This window comes from Pipistrellus kuhlii, unplaced genomic scaffold (genome assembly GCF_014108245.1).
Source record: "Pipistrellus kuhlii isolate mPipKuh1 unplaced genomic scaffold, mPipKuh1.p scaffold_m20_p_10, whole genome shotgun sequence".
NCBI lineage: Eukaryota > Metazoa > Chordata > Mammalia > Chiroptera > Vespertilionidae > Pipistrellus > Pipistrellus kuhlii.
In genome coordinates, this window is record NW_023425405.1 from 54,699,183 (window position 1) to 54,715,793 (window position 16,611).

A 16,611-nucleotide genomic window follows, 5' to 3' on the forward strand; every position below is an offset into this window, starting at 1 on the left:
TCAAAATTCAGGCCCAAGATGAAGATTAGGGACTGAAGCCCGGTCACATCGATGGTCAGCAACACATAAACCCAACCACTTACTCAACGAACCATAGTTTATACCTCACACAGCTTCCTGCACTTGTTGTGTTTGCTTCTGAGCCAGAAAAATAAACTGAGTCCATTTCTGTAGCTGGCCTTCCGCCAAGTGCAGAGCCCAGGCGCCTCACCTGCTGGCCCCGAGGCCCCGGGCTGGGGAGGTCCTCATCCGGTTTGATCTTGGATCGTTTGTTGTGCATCAGGTCGCCAGTGCTGCTCACCGCAGACTCGCTCGTGGGCTTGTTCTGCCGGTCACCGTTGCAGAAACAGAGACAAAAAGTAGGCTGTAATCAATGAGCAGGACCATTGCTAAAACCTGCAACTTGAGAGAAACAGGCTTGTATGGCACTGGAACAACTCTGATGATGTTCCAACACCATGGTAACAGAAAATACATTCAGGAGAGAGCTCCTAGTTTTATGAGTATAAACTCCCCAGGCCAGTGGTCGGCAAACTCATTAGGCACCAGAGCCAAATATCAACAGGACAACAATTGAAATTTCTTTTGAGAGCCAAATTTTTTAAACTTAAACTTCTAACGCCACTTCTTCAAAACAGACTCACCCAGGCCATGGTATTTTGTGGAAGAGCCACATTCAAGGTGCCAAAGAGCTGCATGTGGCTCTCGAGCCGCAGTTTGCCGACCACAGCCCTAGACTTTCAAATGCTAGAAGAGTAGCCATGGCCAGTTTGGCTCAGTGGATAGAGCATCAACCTGAGGTTTTTGATACTAGTCAAGGGTACATGCCCTGGTTGGCAGGCTCAATCCCCAGTGGGGGGCATGCAGGAAGCAGCCAATCAATGTGATTCTCTCTCTTCACTGATGTTTCTCTCTCTCTCTCTCTCTCTCTCTCTCTCTCTCTCTCTCTCTCTCTCTCTCTTCCTTCCTCTCTGAAATTAATAAAAATATATTAAAAAAATAAATCAATGATGTCTTACCATATAAAGAAAATAATAATAAAAAATAGTTAAAAAAAGCTAGAAGAATGGAACTAGGGCCTGGACTTTAACAGGTTCCAAAGGAACAAAGCTGTGAGGAGGGTAGGAAACCAATACGAACTGTTTGCCAAGTTCTTCAATTAGGGCATCAGAAGCGTCTCTCGGCATGATCCGTGTGGAGAAAAGAACAGTTTTATTCGTACTCTGGAGTATCACACAATGTTAAGCGCCTGTGGACTGTGGCCAAATGAGAGCCACACATTCCCGAATGCATTTCTATTAAGGGGGGGTACAGACAGCACCGGCTCAGAGTGAAGCCTCATCAAGCAGCCACATTTCCACTGGTGGAAGAAGCTGCTGTTTTTTGGAGGAGCACATACACTGCATATTCATTCAGCCAGAAGACCACAGCCCTGAGTTTGCAAGACAGGCTGCATGGAGTAGGGAAGTGCTGAGGAGGCCAGGGCACTGTGCCCATGAAGAGCCAGCGCGGTGGCACAGCTCTCCTCTACAAAGACCGACCAGCTCATCGAGCTGTCTCTCTCTCACCTGTGAGGACTCCGAAGGGCCAGAGCTGACCTGGACAGGGTTCAGAACCGTGGGGATCCCAGGAATAGGCCTCTGTGTTGGGAATGTTGGGGCAGGATGGATGAGCGGAGGGCTGTGTCCGAAGGCCGAGCCTAAGCTCTGTTGCCGGCTTAAGATCTGCTGGTGCACGTGGAGCGACACAGGCGCAGAAGGGTAGGTGAAGCTCAGGGCAGGGCTGCGGGAGAAACGAAGAGTGGGAGACCACCATTACACGGAGCCTGGGGACCGATGCAACAGCCCCTGTGGACACCTGACAGCTGGCTGGACCACCTCAAATCATACCAGGTCCGTCTGTTTACACTAGAAGGTGAAAACAATGGCTGCCAAACATCTTGAGAACTTCCAAGAGAAAGATGGCAGGACACGCCTGTGTGCGCGCGCGCGCACACACACACACACACACACACACACACACACACCTGAAATAAGATCCAGTAAAACGAAACAAAAGGCAAGAGCTCAATAACAGCTATTTATTGCAATAACAAACTTTATATATATATATATATATATATATATATATATATATATATATATATATATATATAAAGAGAGAGAGAGAATGGGTGACTACAAGCTTTATAGTCCTTTTATTGGCTCTCCATCCCATATGTTCCTGTGCATGGAGCAACGCCTTTAATCTTGGCTCACGCTGTGCGCTTTCATACGTCTCCCGATCTTATTACAAGAGGAAAGAAAATCAATTGGTTAAATGTGTTTTGAACACCGCGCTTGTCATATCACTCATTTGTTTGCAAAGATGGAGAGCTTGGTTCATCCAGAATGCCACCTAAAGGACTTCCATCAGTGCCGTCTGGTTACGGAAGCTGATGGATTAACCTCTCCTGGGCGCAATCGGTGATCAATGGGCTCTGATGGAGGAATATTCCAATGGGAGGGAACAGCTCCCTCTCCCAGTTAAACAGCATTAAATGTCTATTAAAGCCCATTATGCATGCTAATGCCTGTCACCGCTTTATTATGCCACAGAATTTCCCAGGCTGCAGAAGTTTTCGGAAACAGTGCTATTTCCTAAAGACTTGTAGGCAGTGCCAAATTATCTTCCATGCCAGCGTAGTTTAGGAATCAAATCCTCTTAAGAGAACGAAGTGCCCTTGAGGAATTTTGTCAATGGCTTAAAAGCACGTAAAAATTATAAGTGCATTCATGAAAATGTCTTTCTTGAAAAACAATCAGTGGAAAAAAATATGTATCTCTCTCTCTATATATATATATATTTCCCCCATCCTGCTGTATAATACTCAGGAAGAATCAGGATTTCTTATAATGTCAGAGGTAGAATTCATGCAAATTTACAATCTGGTGGGTTAATTACTATTGCTGTTAAGCACATTAACAGAGAATATAATAATTATGATAACAAAATTCAAACCATTTCAACAACTTTAAGCAATAATTTTGAAGATATACTCTGTTCATTAATGTGACTCCACATTTTGCCCATTTGATTACAATCTATAAAAGGCGACTTCAATGGGATTACATTACTATTATTCCTTCAGAGAACCTCACATTACAATAGCTTGCCCATTTAAGCCGAATATCATTAAGAATACCCTAGGAGAATTTCACCAGGCTGGGAGGAATTCTCCTTTCATTCTGTATTCTATTTCTGTAATAAAGGAAAGCAGAAACATGGTGAAAACAGTCATTGTTCACAGTAAGTTAGGGAGAAATCAGTAATAATATTCCGTTTCTGCAGCACTATAGTTTCTGCCAGTGTTTCCGAAAGCAACCATGAATGATTACAGCAAGACTTAGCGAAGGTAGCTGTGCGGATGATTGATAGGGCGTTAATCAAAAGATGCATATCTGCCTCAGAATTTGTTCACAAGCTTTCTTCTAATAGCTGATTTCATGTTCACTGAGCTCTATGCCAGTTTGTCCAATTTATTTTTCAGTGTACAAGCCATTCATCAAAAAACACAATGATTTAACACACACCCTTTCCTTTTGGTGAATGGGTATTACCAAGTGTAACTACCTTACTCTATTCATTTAAAAAACAAAACAAAACAAAACAAAAAAGACCCCTTCATACATACATTTCCAATTTAACACAGACTTTGCAGAAATCTCCATACACCTGTCCAGAGTTTCCGGAGCCTATGCTATCGGCGGTGGGGGGTGGGGCAGAGGAAGGGGGCTTGGGATGGGGCCCCTGCGGTCACTTATTCTAATTCTAGAAGGCAGGATATTTGGGGGCTCAAAAAGTCAGGACCTAATGAAGAATCAAGACTATTAAATAATACTTTTCACAAGGCAGAAACTGCACTCATTTTACAATGAGTGGCCAAACAGGGTGAGTAGTTTTACTTTTCGAAAGATGCAGCAGAGAAGATGAAAGAACAGGACGAAAGCCAGTCATGTTGAGCTGCACCTTCTCGGACTCCCGAAGACACACAGGAAAGGGATGCAAAAGCTCACAACACATTTGGGCCATGTTCTCTTTCTGGGCTGCTATTTTGCTGGTAAAGCCAGGTGACAGGAATAAACATTCTCTAAAACCCATGTCAACTGGTAAGATTCCAAGAGATAGAGAACGTACAGAAGGAACGGGTGATTTTCAGCTCTCGCTGTTTATTCTTAAGAAGCCAGCAACAGAAAACGTCCCCTTCGTGAGACACTGTCTGCTCTGAGAGCGGGAGGAGGCCTGGGCTCAGACCAGAAGGGCGGGTGCTGCCGTTGGCTCCTCAAGGTGCTGAGATTACAAAGGCTATTTAGAATGTGATCATGGAAGAGACATTGTTGACTGTCACAGCATCAGGGCACGGTTTTGAGAGCCCAGGCTCCTCCCGCTCTCAGAGCAGACAGTGGGGTTCTGGACCAAGTTCTGTTAGGAAGCAGCAGAGGGTGGGCAGTGGCTGGGCAAGGAGGTCCCCCCTCCCATGTGTATGCAAAGAACCTCGAGGACTTCCTGCTCTGTGGCCCTAACTGTTGGGGAGCTGTCATCCTAAGAAGCTCTGCCTCCTGAGTCGCTCTGCACACAGTACTTGCTGTGTCTGTCCTTCTGGAAGTCAGCACGGCTGCTTCCTTTTGATCACTCTGCTCTTAGCTTAAATGTCACCTCCTCAGAGAGGCCCCCAGAGACCAGTGCCCCGCTCCCACGCACACAACGAAATGAGCCCCTCTGCAGCGCGTGGCCCAATCACTTTCTATTGTTTGACACTTTCATTCTCACAGCAGCACAAGGCACTCTCATAGTAATGTAAGGTCTAAGTGCGGTGGGGGGTGGGAGGGGGCACTAGCGGCTGCTCAGTCTTGCTCCCTGCTGACCCCTGTGACCCCCGGTGCCTGGAACACTGCCTGGCACATAGCGGGCACTCAACTCTGAGAAGAGTGACTAAACTGCTCTCACAACGTATTAATATCCAGTTGCCACTAAAACAAATTTCCGCTAACTTAGTGGCTTGAAACTACACACGCTTATTATTTCACAGCTTTGGGGTCAGTCTCCAACAGCTCGGCAGGGCTGCATTCCTCTGGAGTCTATAGGCACCTTGCCTCTTCCAGCTCCCACAGGCTGTTGGCAACCTGGACTCCGTAGTCCCACATGGCTTTGACCGTCTCCTCTCCCTCTGACCTTCACCTTCTTCTTTAAAAAATATATATATTTTTTATTGATTTTCTACAGAGAGGAAGGGAGAGGGATAGAGAGCTAGAAACATCGATGAGAGAGAAACATCGACCAGCTGCCTCCTGCACACCCCCCACCGGGGATGTGCCTGCAACCAATGTACATGCCCTTGACTGGAATAAAACCTGGGACCCTTCAGTCCGCAGGCCGACGCTCTATCCATTGAGCCAAACCGGTTTCGGCTGACCTTCACCTTCTGTCTCCATATTATAAGGATCCTTATGGTTTCATTAGGGTAACCTGAACACTTCAGGATAACCTCCTCATCTCAAAATCCTTAACTTAATCGCAGGCACAAAATTCCTTTCACCACCAAAGGTAAGGTTTATGGGTTCCAGTGATTAAGACAAGCACATCTTGCCCAGCTGACGTGGTTGAGCGTCGACCTATGAACCAGGAGGTCATGGCTCAATTCCCAGTCAGGACACATGCCTGGATTGCAGGCTCGATCCCCAGTGTGGGGCATCCAAGAAGCAGCCAATCAATGATTCTCTCTCATTACTAATGTTTCTCTCTCTCTCTCCTTCTTCTTCCTTCCTCTCTGAAGTCAATAAATATATATATATATATATTTAAAAAGATATGCACATCTTTGGAAGTCATTATTTTGTCTACCACACTCAGAATTGTGTTTCAAAGAAAAACTTTTTTCTCTCTGAAAAGTACAATTTGACAGCATGTCTGCAAAACAGTATTACATAAAACAAAGCTCGTGTCTAGATTCACTTCTTTCTACAGAACCTCAGCAGCTGATATAAATTTTGTTGATTACAGAGGTCAGAATTTTTAAAAAGTAAATTATATCTTTAGAAGCCCTAAAAAATTTTCCTAGAGGGTTCATGCACTTATTCCATAACTCTCTAGATTTATAGAGTATTGGTACTGTTGAAAATTTGTCAAAATCTCTGTCTCCTTGAAAGAAGGACCGAGTCTAGCCTACAGGTAGGTCTATCAGAGCTTGCACTTCCGCTCACCCTATTCTTCCTTATGGGTCGCTTAAGTACAGATTGACTTTATATTCTGGCTTCTAAATTCTCTTCACTCAACATTCTATAAAGCATAATTCAGAAAACTATTTTTATAGTTTTCACTTCTTTTCTACATGACTACATGAAAGATGGGATAACTTAAAAAACACAAACATTTGTAAGAATGTGACTTATGACTGTTAATCTATGTCTAGACCGTAAAATCTCTAGAAAGAAAGTGTCAGGTGGCCCAGACCTTCCTAACAATGCACTAAGATGGTCCCAGGTCTCCAAGGATAACAATCCAAAAGCAAGTGTTACGGAGAAAAAGAAAAAGAAGTGGCAAGTTCCGAGAGGTCTGAGGAACTAGGGTTCAACAGTCCTGAGTGCGGAGCATTATAATGTGCACACGTGCCCCCAACGTCCCACACAGATACGCTGAACAGCCATACTGGAAGAGCTTCTAGACACTAGTGTTCCTTGTAAAACCTTTTTAAAAACACTCTTCAGAGACAACATTTATAAAGCTAGTATAAATTAACCCAAATGCGAATTTGCCCTTTATTTTTTTTAGAGAAGAAAAAAAAAAGGTGGATTTCAGATCCCTGACTATGTGTGTGGTACCCTCATCACCAAATATAATTTGTATCCCTCAGGACAGATGAATGGTTACAGATTTTTGTTTGATAGAATACTTTAAAGAGGCATCCCCCTGCCTGTGGCGTCACAGCACAGAGTTCTTTCTGAGCACATCTAAGTCAAGATAACTACTCACAGTCACTTCCCCCTTCAAATTTAGCTCAGAGATTAGTTAAAAGAGAGTGGGAGCCAGTTGTTCTACTTCCAAAGATTTAAAATTCAAATTCCCAAACTCTGAATCTTTTAAGAAAGTTTTGATATATTCTATTTCTTAATATCACAGTTAAGAGCACTGTAACACCTCACTTGCCTAGATAATTTCCGTCTTGGGATCTCAACAATTATCCCCAATTAGGTTAAAATCTGGGGTATAAGTAGAAAGTAAGGATGCTATGTAACTACAATAAATGCCATCAAATCCACATACTGTATCATTCATTAATTCAGCAAGTTTTAATCGAGTACTTTCCATACATCTCATTTAAATGTCCATGTTGTAAAATAATTATTTGTAGCTGGAAAGTTATGTATTAATTGACATCAATACATAAAACTTTGAAGTCTCTAATCACATTTGACTTTGACAAGAAACATTATTTTTTTCCAACCAAGGAAGTGATGTGAGTTCAACATTAGTACAGAAACCCTTGTGGTCAATCTGTAAATAAAATAAAATCTCTATTTAATTCCTAGAATGATATCTAAGTGGGGACACTTAACAGTTCATATATTAGAAAATAATTAAACATTTATTCAGCCCTACTATGTACATAGGCACTTCAAAGTCATCCAGAGTCAAAGAAATAAAACCCAGTTAAAATAGCACATGGAACAAGACCATAATGTGTTTAAAAATCACTTTGGGAATTCCATATGTGGAGCGGGCAGGAAGGGAGGGACTATGCTGGGTAACTTAATGCACAAGAACCGCAGCAGCATAATTTGGCCTGCTGCAGCCCCTTATGTGGGAAGAGTAAAGAGCGTTGATTACAGTATTGAAGAGGTCTGTTTTCAAATACAAATTAAAAACAAACAAACTGAGCAACTATAAGAAACATGGCAAGAGGCTGGATCACCCAGCCACTGCACACTTAAAGGTGAAAGGCTCGATTTTATAGTTTAATGACTTCAATCCACATGGCATTTTTAACGCTTCTTTAAGATAATAGTTTTCCCCTTAGAGTTGCCATGGAAATCTCACTTCCACCGAGTCGAGGTGCTAGGGTTCCTTTGCATTAATGTGCACTACATGTGGAGAAAGGGTGAGGGAGGCCGTGGTAACTGAGTAAATACTCCCACATTTTTTTATATTTGCTTCAAAAGAGAGGATCATCGGTTTGCTGGTTCATCTCTTGAACCCCAACATGACAGGGTAGGCCTGACCAAGCTGACCAGGCCCAAGAACTAGGCCATAGCAGAGCCAGAAGTAGGCAGGACTGGGAAGGCCCCCCCACAGAGGCGCCATCTCCTACCCAAGGGGAAGCGTAAAGAATATGTGGCCCCTCTGGAGTCTTAAAAAAATGTCTAGTTTTAAATGTAAAATCAACTCTAGCTATAAAAATATTTTTTTTCAATTACCCTGGTTGTTAAATTTCATTCAGATGTGAATTTTTAAAACACCCTTAAAAGAAACTCACGCGACCCTTTTTTGATGTATCACTGTAGGTCAGGGCATGATAAGAAGCTTCATGCTGCAGAAAAAGCCTGTTTTCTGTAGCTGAAGGATCCAATGCCAACATTTACTTTTCAGTATCTCATCTCTCTCCCAATGGTTTGCTCATGAAACCAGCTTCGGAGGTGAAATCAGGCAACAGGCAACACCGGGAGAACATGAAGGCCCCATAATCTAAGAAACCGACTTCAAGAGGAGTAGAGAGAGGAAGGGGGTGGGGGAAGGGGCGAGGAGAAAAATTCTAATCTAAACCAACTCTCTGGCTTTGTACTAATGAGGCCATCCACTTTCTGGTTACAGCTGTGGAATTTATGGCACAGCCACTGCCATTCAAAGTAAGGCCAGTTCTTTCCAGTTTTGCAGAGAATGGGCGGACAGCTATTATTATTGGTGTATGGGTAAGTTAGGGACACGCTTGACGTGCATGTGCTGATACCTGAAAAGAACAAATAAATAAATAAGGCTTCCACTTCCATCCATGAAAGTTACCAGGCACAACATATCCTAGGAAAACAGGCAGTCTCAACAGACATAATGAGCACACAAAGGCCTGTACGCTCACAACACAAGGACGACCCGAACGTTTCACTGAGAAACACACTTTTTGAATGATGCTTTAGACAGAAATTCATTGGGTTTTACATGAGCAGAGTGTTCTAAAGGCTGTAAAAGTTACTTGCCACTCAACAGCCCAGCAGGCACACCCTCCAGGATTATAAAGATTTCTCCAATGAGACCTGCCTTGAAGCATTGGTTAAGAAAACCACATTAGTACAAGCATAACATAATCTTTAAAAACATCATCAGATACTATTTCTCTGTTGTAAATGGTATTTCCTGCCAATCCTTTCAGTCAAGAGAGAAGGAAGTATGGCCTGGGGAACAGAAAGAAAGAAGGTGGAGAGATTAGCGACAGAATATCTACGCACAGCCCATGGGCACAGACAACAGTGCGATGATGGCCAGATGGGGGGAAAGGTGGAGGGCTGGGTGGAGATGAGCAAAGGGCAGGGGTGGGGGACATGTGCAACAGTGTCAACAATAAAAAAATAAAGAGGAAGTTCAAAGTTAGATTCACTAGATTCTGCCCCATAAGTAGTTGAGTGCCTTTGCTTCAGCCCACTAACCTCCCCGAGCATCAGCCCCTCACCCCAAAAACAATGCAGCCTCCTGTTCCTGGATCCGTGGTCCAGGGCACAGTGTACAGCCTGGTCCCTGCCCACCTCCAACCTTGTGTTTTGGTGTAAGTAAAGCCTTCCCTGTGTTGACTGCCATCGGAAGCCCTGGGCTGCTGACGGCCCCTCATCCATCACACTTCCCACTCAGGGCCTCACCTGCTCCACTCACTCATTCATGTCTGACCGGAAGCTCCTCCCTACTGTGGGTTCTGTGGGGACGCCAGCCATGTCTCTCATTTACGACCAGCCCAGTGACAAGCACACAGATGAATATGCAGTTAAGTATTTGGGGAACAAATAACTGATTGAATGAAGTAATATATGAAAGTAATGACCACATCTGGGAATAAATGAAAACTACCTTTTTTAGTTAAGATCAATCACCTTCACTGACCCTGGGGGGAAAGAAGGTTGTCTTGTGATCCTTAGAAGATGCTCTCAGAGAGCTTTGAGGACATTGGTAATTTGGCGCTGTATCCCTCTATTACTCAGTATCTCCCCCCCCCCCCAACTCACTTTTGCATTGTCTCTTCAACATACAACAAGGTGTAGACTACAGCAAGGGTGCAGAACCACCTTGCTTTGGAGGCCAAGCTCATTCCTATTCTGCCTCAGGAAGTGGCAATGGACCTGCCAGGTATGTCCTCACTCCTGTTGTTGGAAAGGGCTGATGCTACATGAAGCAGAAAACACAACCTGCCCCCCGCTTACCAGGCAGAGCTGGTCAGTGCTGAAAACAGAAACCCACACTGACTTCTGCTTTTGACATAGCTCTGGGCACAGAGCTCTCAATGGCACTGAGGTCTCTATCCTGGCCGTGCCAGACCTAAAACTACTAAGGATATGAAACCATCTTCATTTTAGCCATTAAACTGAAAGTGAGAAATGAATGTGTTACTAATTTCTTTATTCTATTTATGTTTGCCCTGCAGGAAATGAGGGCCATTTGAAACACCTCTTCCAATGGCAGTTTAATTTCTAGGGACAGGAATTAGCAGAGAAAAAACTATTTCTAATAACCAGGTATGAAGTCAGTTTTTCCACTACAGAACTATAATCAATAACAGGGGCTGGGATAAAAAGATTTGCCCTATTCATAGTCTTTATAAAATGAATTTCATCATAACTAAATAACTACTATTTCTATATATGGGCTACTGACTAAAAGTCTACAGAAAAAAATATTCTGGGCCCAATAATTGGATCTGGAATTCAGCATAGTGACCTTTGATCTGCTTCTTGGGTCAGGCCTCATGTCACGCTGCTGTATCCGTCCTCACCGGCAGCCAGTTCTGCAAATCCAGGTGCAGTCCAGAGCTAATATTTTATTAAAGAAAACACGTAACAGCTTCGGGAAAATACATACCTGATTGCACTTGCAGATAAGTGACCATAGGAGCCACTTGCTGAAGAGCTGCTGCGGGAATTATTGAGAATTGTGACCAAGGAGTTGGGAGACGTCCTTATCATGGTCTGAAGGTCAAAGCTATGATCGGACAGTGGTGATATAGACAGCGTGCGTTTTCGGTTTGGCCTGGCTGACAGCCTGGGGCTGGGGAACCTGGTGCCTGTTAATAAACAAAACAGAACCCGATTACCTGCCGTACCCGTTATTTATTGCCGCTCGCCTGCGAGGAAGAAATGAAGGGTAAGAAGTGGCAACTTCCGATGACAAGTACCTCTCCTCCCACTTGTGATCTACTGGCTACAATTGAGGAAATTAGGGAGAAATATTTATCTTCCAAGGGCTTACCTCAGGGGAGCTCTGTTTATTAATGTGTAGGCAAAATGATAAATTGCTAAACAAAAGGGAAAGACTTTTATGTGTTATCCCTCTCATTTCTAGTGATTTATGAAGCTGATGGCTGCTTAGATATTCCCGTCATTAATTCACCACAAGCAACAAAGACAGTGGTTCCCACAGCTACACAACACACACCACCCGCCCAACACGCATCGCTTTAAGGCAATGAGCCAAAGGAAAAGTGAGTTAAAGTATCCTAAGATAACAGATCCAGCTTGGTTATATACTCGCTTCCCCACAATGCCTGTAGTTATCTGATTTATTTCTTAAAGCAACTGCTAAATATATTACCCAAATTAATGGTTTCTCAATTGGGGGGCAATATTGTCCCCAGGGGTCAAATGACAACATCTGGAGACATTTTGCTTATCACAGCTCATGGGGTGCTACTTACATCTAGTGGGAAGAGGCCAGGGATGCTGCTGAACACCCCATGATGTGTGGGTCAGCTCCCCACAATAAACTGTCTGGCCTCAAGAGTGCTAAAATCGAGGAACCCTGCCCTAAACTCCCTATAGCCTAACAACAACATGAGTCCCAAGAAACGTTTAAAATTTGGGGATGTAGTTTGTCTGTACAACCCCAGTAGGCATTATAATGAGATTTGATAAGTCTATTTTAATTCTCTGGACTTATTAATTATCTACATTAGAATGTTTCACCTTCAAAAAGATCCCACCAATGAAATTCTAATCTGTAGGTGAACAAGTCACAATGTAAAGGCATGCCAACTTGTTAATCCTTCTTAACTGGAGAGATAAAAAAAAATAAATGCCCATTTACCTTCAGCTTGGTAGATATTCAAGATCTAAAACTCAGGGCATAGCTATGCATGTGGTTCACAGACCCGCTCCCGCCTTTTCTAAGGTTACATTTATATTACAGTGTCATCAAAATAAAGTTTAATGAAAGAAAGAAAACATAAGATCAGGAGATAATGGCAAATAAAACATGATTACTTTGAACTAACAATGGAGGATTTCTATGTCATAGCATGGAGATTCCTAGTTAGATGGACAAGGCAATTTTATGACACCCTCCTTATGAAAACATAAGTAAAAGCTAAGTCTTCTTTATATAAAGGAGTCTAGGCACTTGGTCTCTGGAAAACCCAATGGAGTATTTTCCTCATCAGAGATGGACCTTGACACAAGACCACAATCCAACATGCTTTAATGCAATAACATAGAATAGATGAATAAAAAGGCCCTACAGATATTATAGAAATAGAGATATATTTTACAGTAAACAAAAAATAAATCACAAACTGGAACTTAGTAAGTTAGTACCACCACCCAAGTATAAAACTGGAAAACCAACTCAAATGACAAATGTGGTACCTACTCAAATTTTTCTTTCAGGCATATTTAAAATTGAGTTTCTTCATTTAGAATAGATTCATTACCTGATTCAGGGCACATTAGTACAAAAATAGTAATCCCAAATATGTACATACCTTTTAGTGTTTTATTATGGCATCTGCCTTACATATAGATGTTTAACATTTACTACCAGAGGCTAATTTCATCATATAGAAATTTTTCAATGAAGAAATACATTTCACTTCCAAAAAATTTCCGAGGACAAACTGGACGTAAAGTCAACTTCCAGACAATCCTCAACGATAACCTTCTCACTTGGACTTACTGGGACTCAGGGATCAATGGCACACTTAGAAGTAACAGGACATTTTAGAAAGAGCTGATCTCTAAAATGCCTTTAATTATTTAAATCACTAACTACTTAAGGAGACCAGCTGACGCTATAAAACTCTAATGTCCTTATATTCCCTTCACACCTTCCCAAGCCAGACAGACTCAGGCGGAGCCTGACTTCATCCCTTCAAGGACCCTGGGGTTGCTCTCGGCCTGGCTGGTCCAGGAAATCTGTTTTTCCCTCCAAGACGGAATATAAGTCAGTTTTCGCCAATATCAACAGTATTGTTTTTCAGGTGTCCTCATCTCTAACATGTTCCTTGTAGGGATACCTCTCGCTCTCCTGTCCTTTAAGGTCACTCAGCTCTCAAAAGGTAGAATGAGAGCCATTAAAACAGCCTTCATTCTAGAATGCAACACAAAAATGCTCTATACTGAAGCTGGCTGGAACCCAGCTATGCCCACTATTGGCACATTTAAAAATCAGGTGTTGCCCTAGTGGGTTTGACTCAGTGGATAGAACGTTGGCCTGCACACTGAAGGGTCCCGGGTTCAATTCCAGTCAAGGGCCCACGCCAGGTTGCAGGCTCGATCCCCAGTAGGGGGCAATGCAGGAGGCAGCCAATCAATGATTCTCTCTTATCATTGATGTTTCTATCTCTCTCGCCCTCTCCTTCCTCTCAGAAATCAATAAAAATGTATTTTTAAAAAAATCAGCTGCTCATCTGAAAACAGTCTTGTGATTTTTGCCAACCGAGGAGTCCAGATCTGTGACAAAGGGCCTGCATGACCTGCTGGATCCCAGTTTGGCTTTGCTACTGCAGCTGTGCTTTCACTGCAAGTTTTAAATGGGCCCTGACCAGTTTGGCTCAGTGGACAGAGTGTTGGCCTGCAGATTGAGGGGTCTCAGGTTCGATTCCGGCCAAGGACATGTGCCTGGGTTGCAGGCTCAGTCCCCAGTGGGGGACATGAAGGTAACCGATTGGTGATTTTTTCTCATCACTGATGTTTCTATATCTCTCTACATCTTCCTTTCTCTCTGAAATCAATAAAGAAATATATTTAACAAAATTTTTTTAAATGGTTTAACTTCGCTATTGGAAAAGTCTGCTAACTCCTGGGTACACTTCTTATGCTCTGTTTAACCAAATGTTATTTCAAGTATTTTAGAGAGAAAGAATCTAGTACTGTATGCACTTCCCAACCCCTTCATTATGCTTTTCTCAATGCCCTAATAACCGAGCAAAGCAAGATAAAGTCAGCACTGTGAGGCAGTGATCTGGGACCCTCTGTGGAAGGGAAGAAGAGACAAGGTGAGCACTTTCAAAACAGCTGAAAGAGAACAGGTCCAGGTCTTCACCGGCCAAACCATTTCCTTCTTAAATACAAGCTCGAGCATTCTTATTGTTCCAACAGATTTGGCTTTCTCTTAATTGTTTTGTTTCTCCATTCTAATAAAATATTCTGACAAAGAAAAAGGAGTTTTCTTTTTATATGATGAATGATAGGACATCTAAATTCCTACTTAATGATAATCAATTTACCATATACTTGGCAAATTAAAATCCCTTAATTCGTTTTTACAAAGTAAAAGGATAGCTTCATCCTTTATTTAGATAAAAACCACCACTGTCTGACTAAACAGATTCTCATCAAATAAAGAAGGCAATATATGGGCTGACCTTCCAAGGATTCTGTATTATTTTAATTATTTGCAGATTTAAAATAACGAATTTGCATAATAACAACGCCAAACTTTTTTTTTCAACAGTCCCTAATTGAAAAGTGGTTATGATGAATCCGAAATTGAAGCTCTCCACTCTACAGAGCAGAACAACAAAGGCCCTGCAGAACATGTGATGCAGTTCTTTCACTTTGTGTGAGGTAATAAACTCTCCAAGGGAAACTTGTGCAAGCGTAGGTTACTATGTAATATAGCCAAGTTAGTCCATCATGGTAAGATTGAGTTATAGATTCTACCCGGACCTTCTCCAGACCTAGGGACTGAATTACTAACTAGTGCCTAAGTTGACAAATGTATGCCCTTTTCACAAAAGAATACAAATAGACTGTGATGGAAAAACACAAGTTGTCCTAGCTGGTTGGGCTCAGTGGATAGAGCATTGGCCTGAGGACTGAAGGGTCCCAGGGCACATGCCCAGGTTGTGGGCTTGATCCCCAGTAGGGGGGCCTACAGGAGGCAGCCAATCAATGATTCTCATCATCCAAGTTTCTATCTCTATTTCCTTCTCCCTTCCTCACTGAAATCAATAAAAGATATAGAAAAGAAGTGAATCACTGCTACTAGGGAGTATAAACAAAATCTCAAGCATATGCTTTCCTCAAAGTCATATTAGTGTCATATTCAAAGGGTAGTAGCTTTCATGGATGACCCCCTGGATGGTGCTTCCAAGTCACTTCCTGCCACCTAATAAATGGATGTCAACTCAAAGAATCTGCATAGCCGAGAACTCCTGGATGATCTGAAAAGTCACAGCCATAGCCTCCTTTTCCTACCCATCTTGGTCAGTGACCCAGAGAAATCATCATAAGATCCCCAAAACAACTGATACAAAATGCATCCAATGATCCCATTTTCTTCCGCTGCTGTGTACCAAAACTAGGCTTCTAATTTGGAAATGCTTTTTATTTTTCCTAGATAAAAGGTTTTAGTGAAATGTTAGTTTTAATATAAAGAAAACATATGAGGCAAATCAAATGAAAAAAAAAAAAAAGTCAAACCAAGTACAGGTCTTTTGGAAAATTAACTTTTAAGGCCATAAAATCTATAAAACCAAGGAATGACTAGGCAATGTACACTCATGTAATCAAACAGGTTTCCAAGACGAGACAGAGAAGTGTTTTGTTTATCTGCCGAATCACAATCGCCTGCACCTCCCAGTTCGTTCTGAGTTAGACAAGGATTCCTGGGGCGGCCCAGTTATCTGGCAGCTTCCTAAAACACCAACAGAACCTCCTCTTTCTCTGGTTTGTCAAGTTAGACAATTGCCTAATCTCTGTGTCTTCCTCTTCAGTGCATGAGTTAGCATCTGCGTGTCCCTGCCCCCCAACCCCCCTACAGAAAGCGGCCCCATCACTTACTGTCCATGGCATGGAAGTACTCCATGTGGATGGCCCCCGCGCCGGTGGTGGCCGCCGTGGGCAGGATGTCTGCGTAGGGGCTGCGCTGGCCAGCTAACAGAGCCATCTGATGGTAGTATTCTGCGGGGCTGACTCCCGCGTGGGGCGCTGGAAGGGAAGAGGGAGAAAAGGATGGGGACTTGTTGAAAGAAGGTCAACAGTCCACTTGTTATGCAGCCCACATCAACAACTCCTGTGATGGCTGGTTCAGTCTAGTAAGATTCCTTTGACTCAAAGTGTGCTTTCACTTACGTCCACCAGACATCTCTTATTCGGAAAGAAAACCGAA

The 16,611-nt window shown here is 42.8% G+C and overlaps 1 protein-coding gene across 4 annotated transcripts in view; it reads right to left on the reverse strand.

The window, feature by feature from the left end:
- GLI3 (GLI family zinc finger 3) overlaps nt 1-16,611 on the reverse strand; it is a 254,815-nt gene that overhangs the window by 62,056 nt on the left and 176,148 nt on the right. For all 4 annotated transcript variants that reach the window (XM_036429808.2, XM_045578610.1, XM_045578609.1 and 1 more), the window contains 4 exons: nt 16,284-16,430; nt 11,089-11,290; nt 1,569-1,782; nt 212-325 (listed from right to left, as the gene is read on the reverse strand). In XM_036429808.2, the coding sequence (XP_036285701.1) occupies nt 212-325; nt 1,569-1,782; nt 11,089-11,290; nt 16,284-16,430 (677 nt within the window). The remainder of the gene's footprint in view (nt 1-211; nt 326-1,568; nt 1,783-11,088; nt 11,291-16,283; nt 16,431-16,611) is intronic.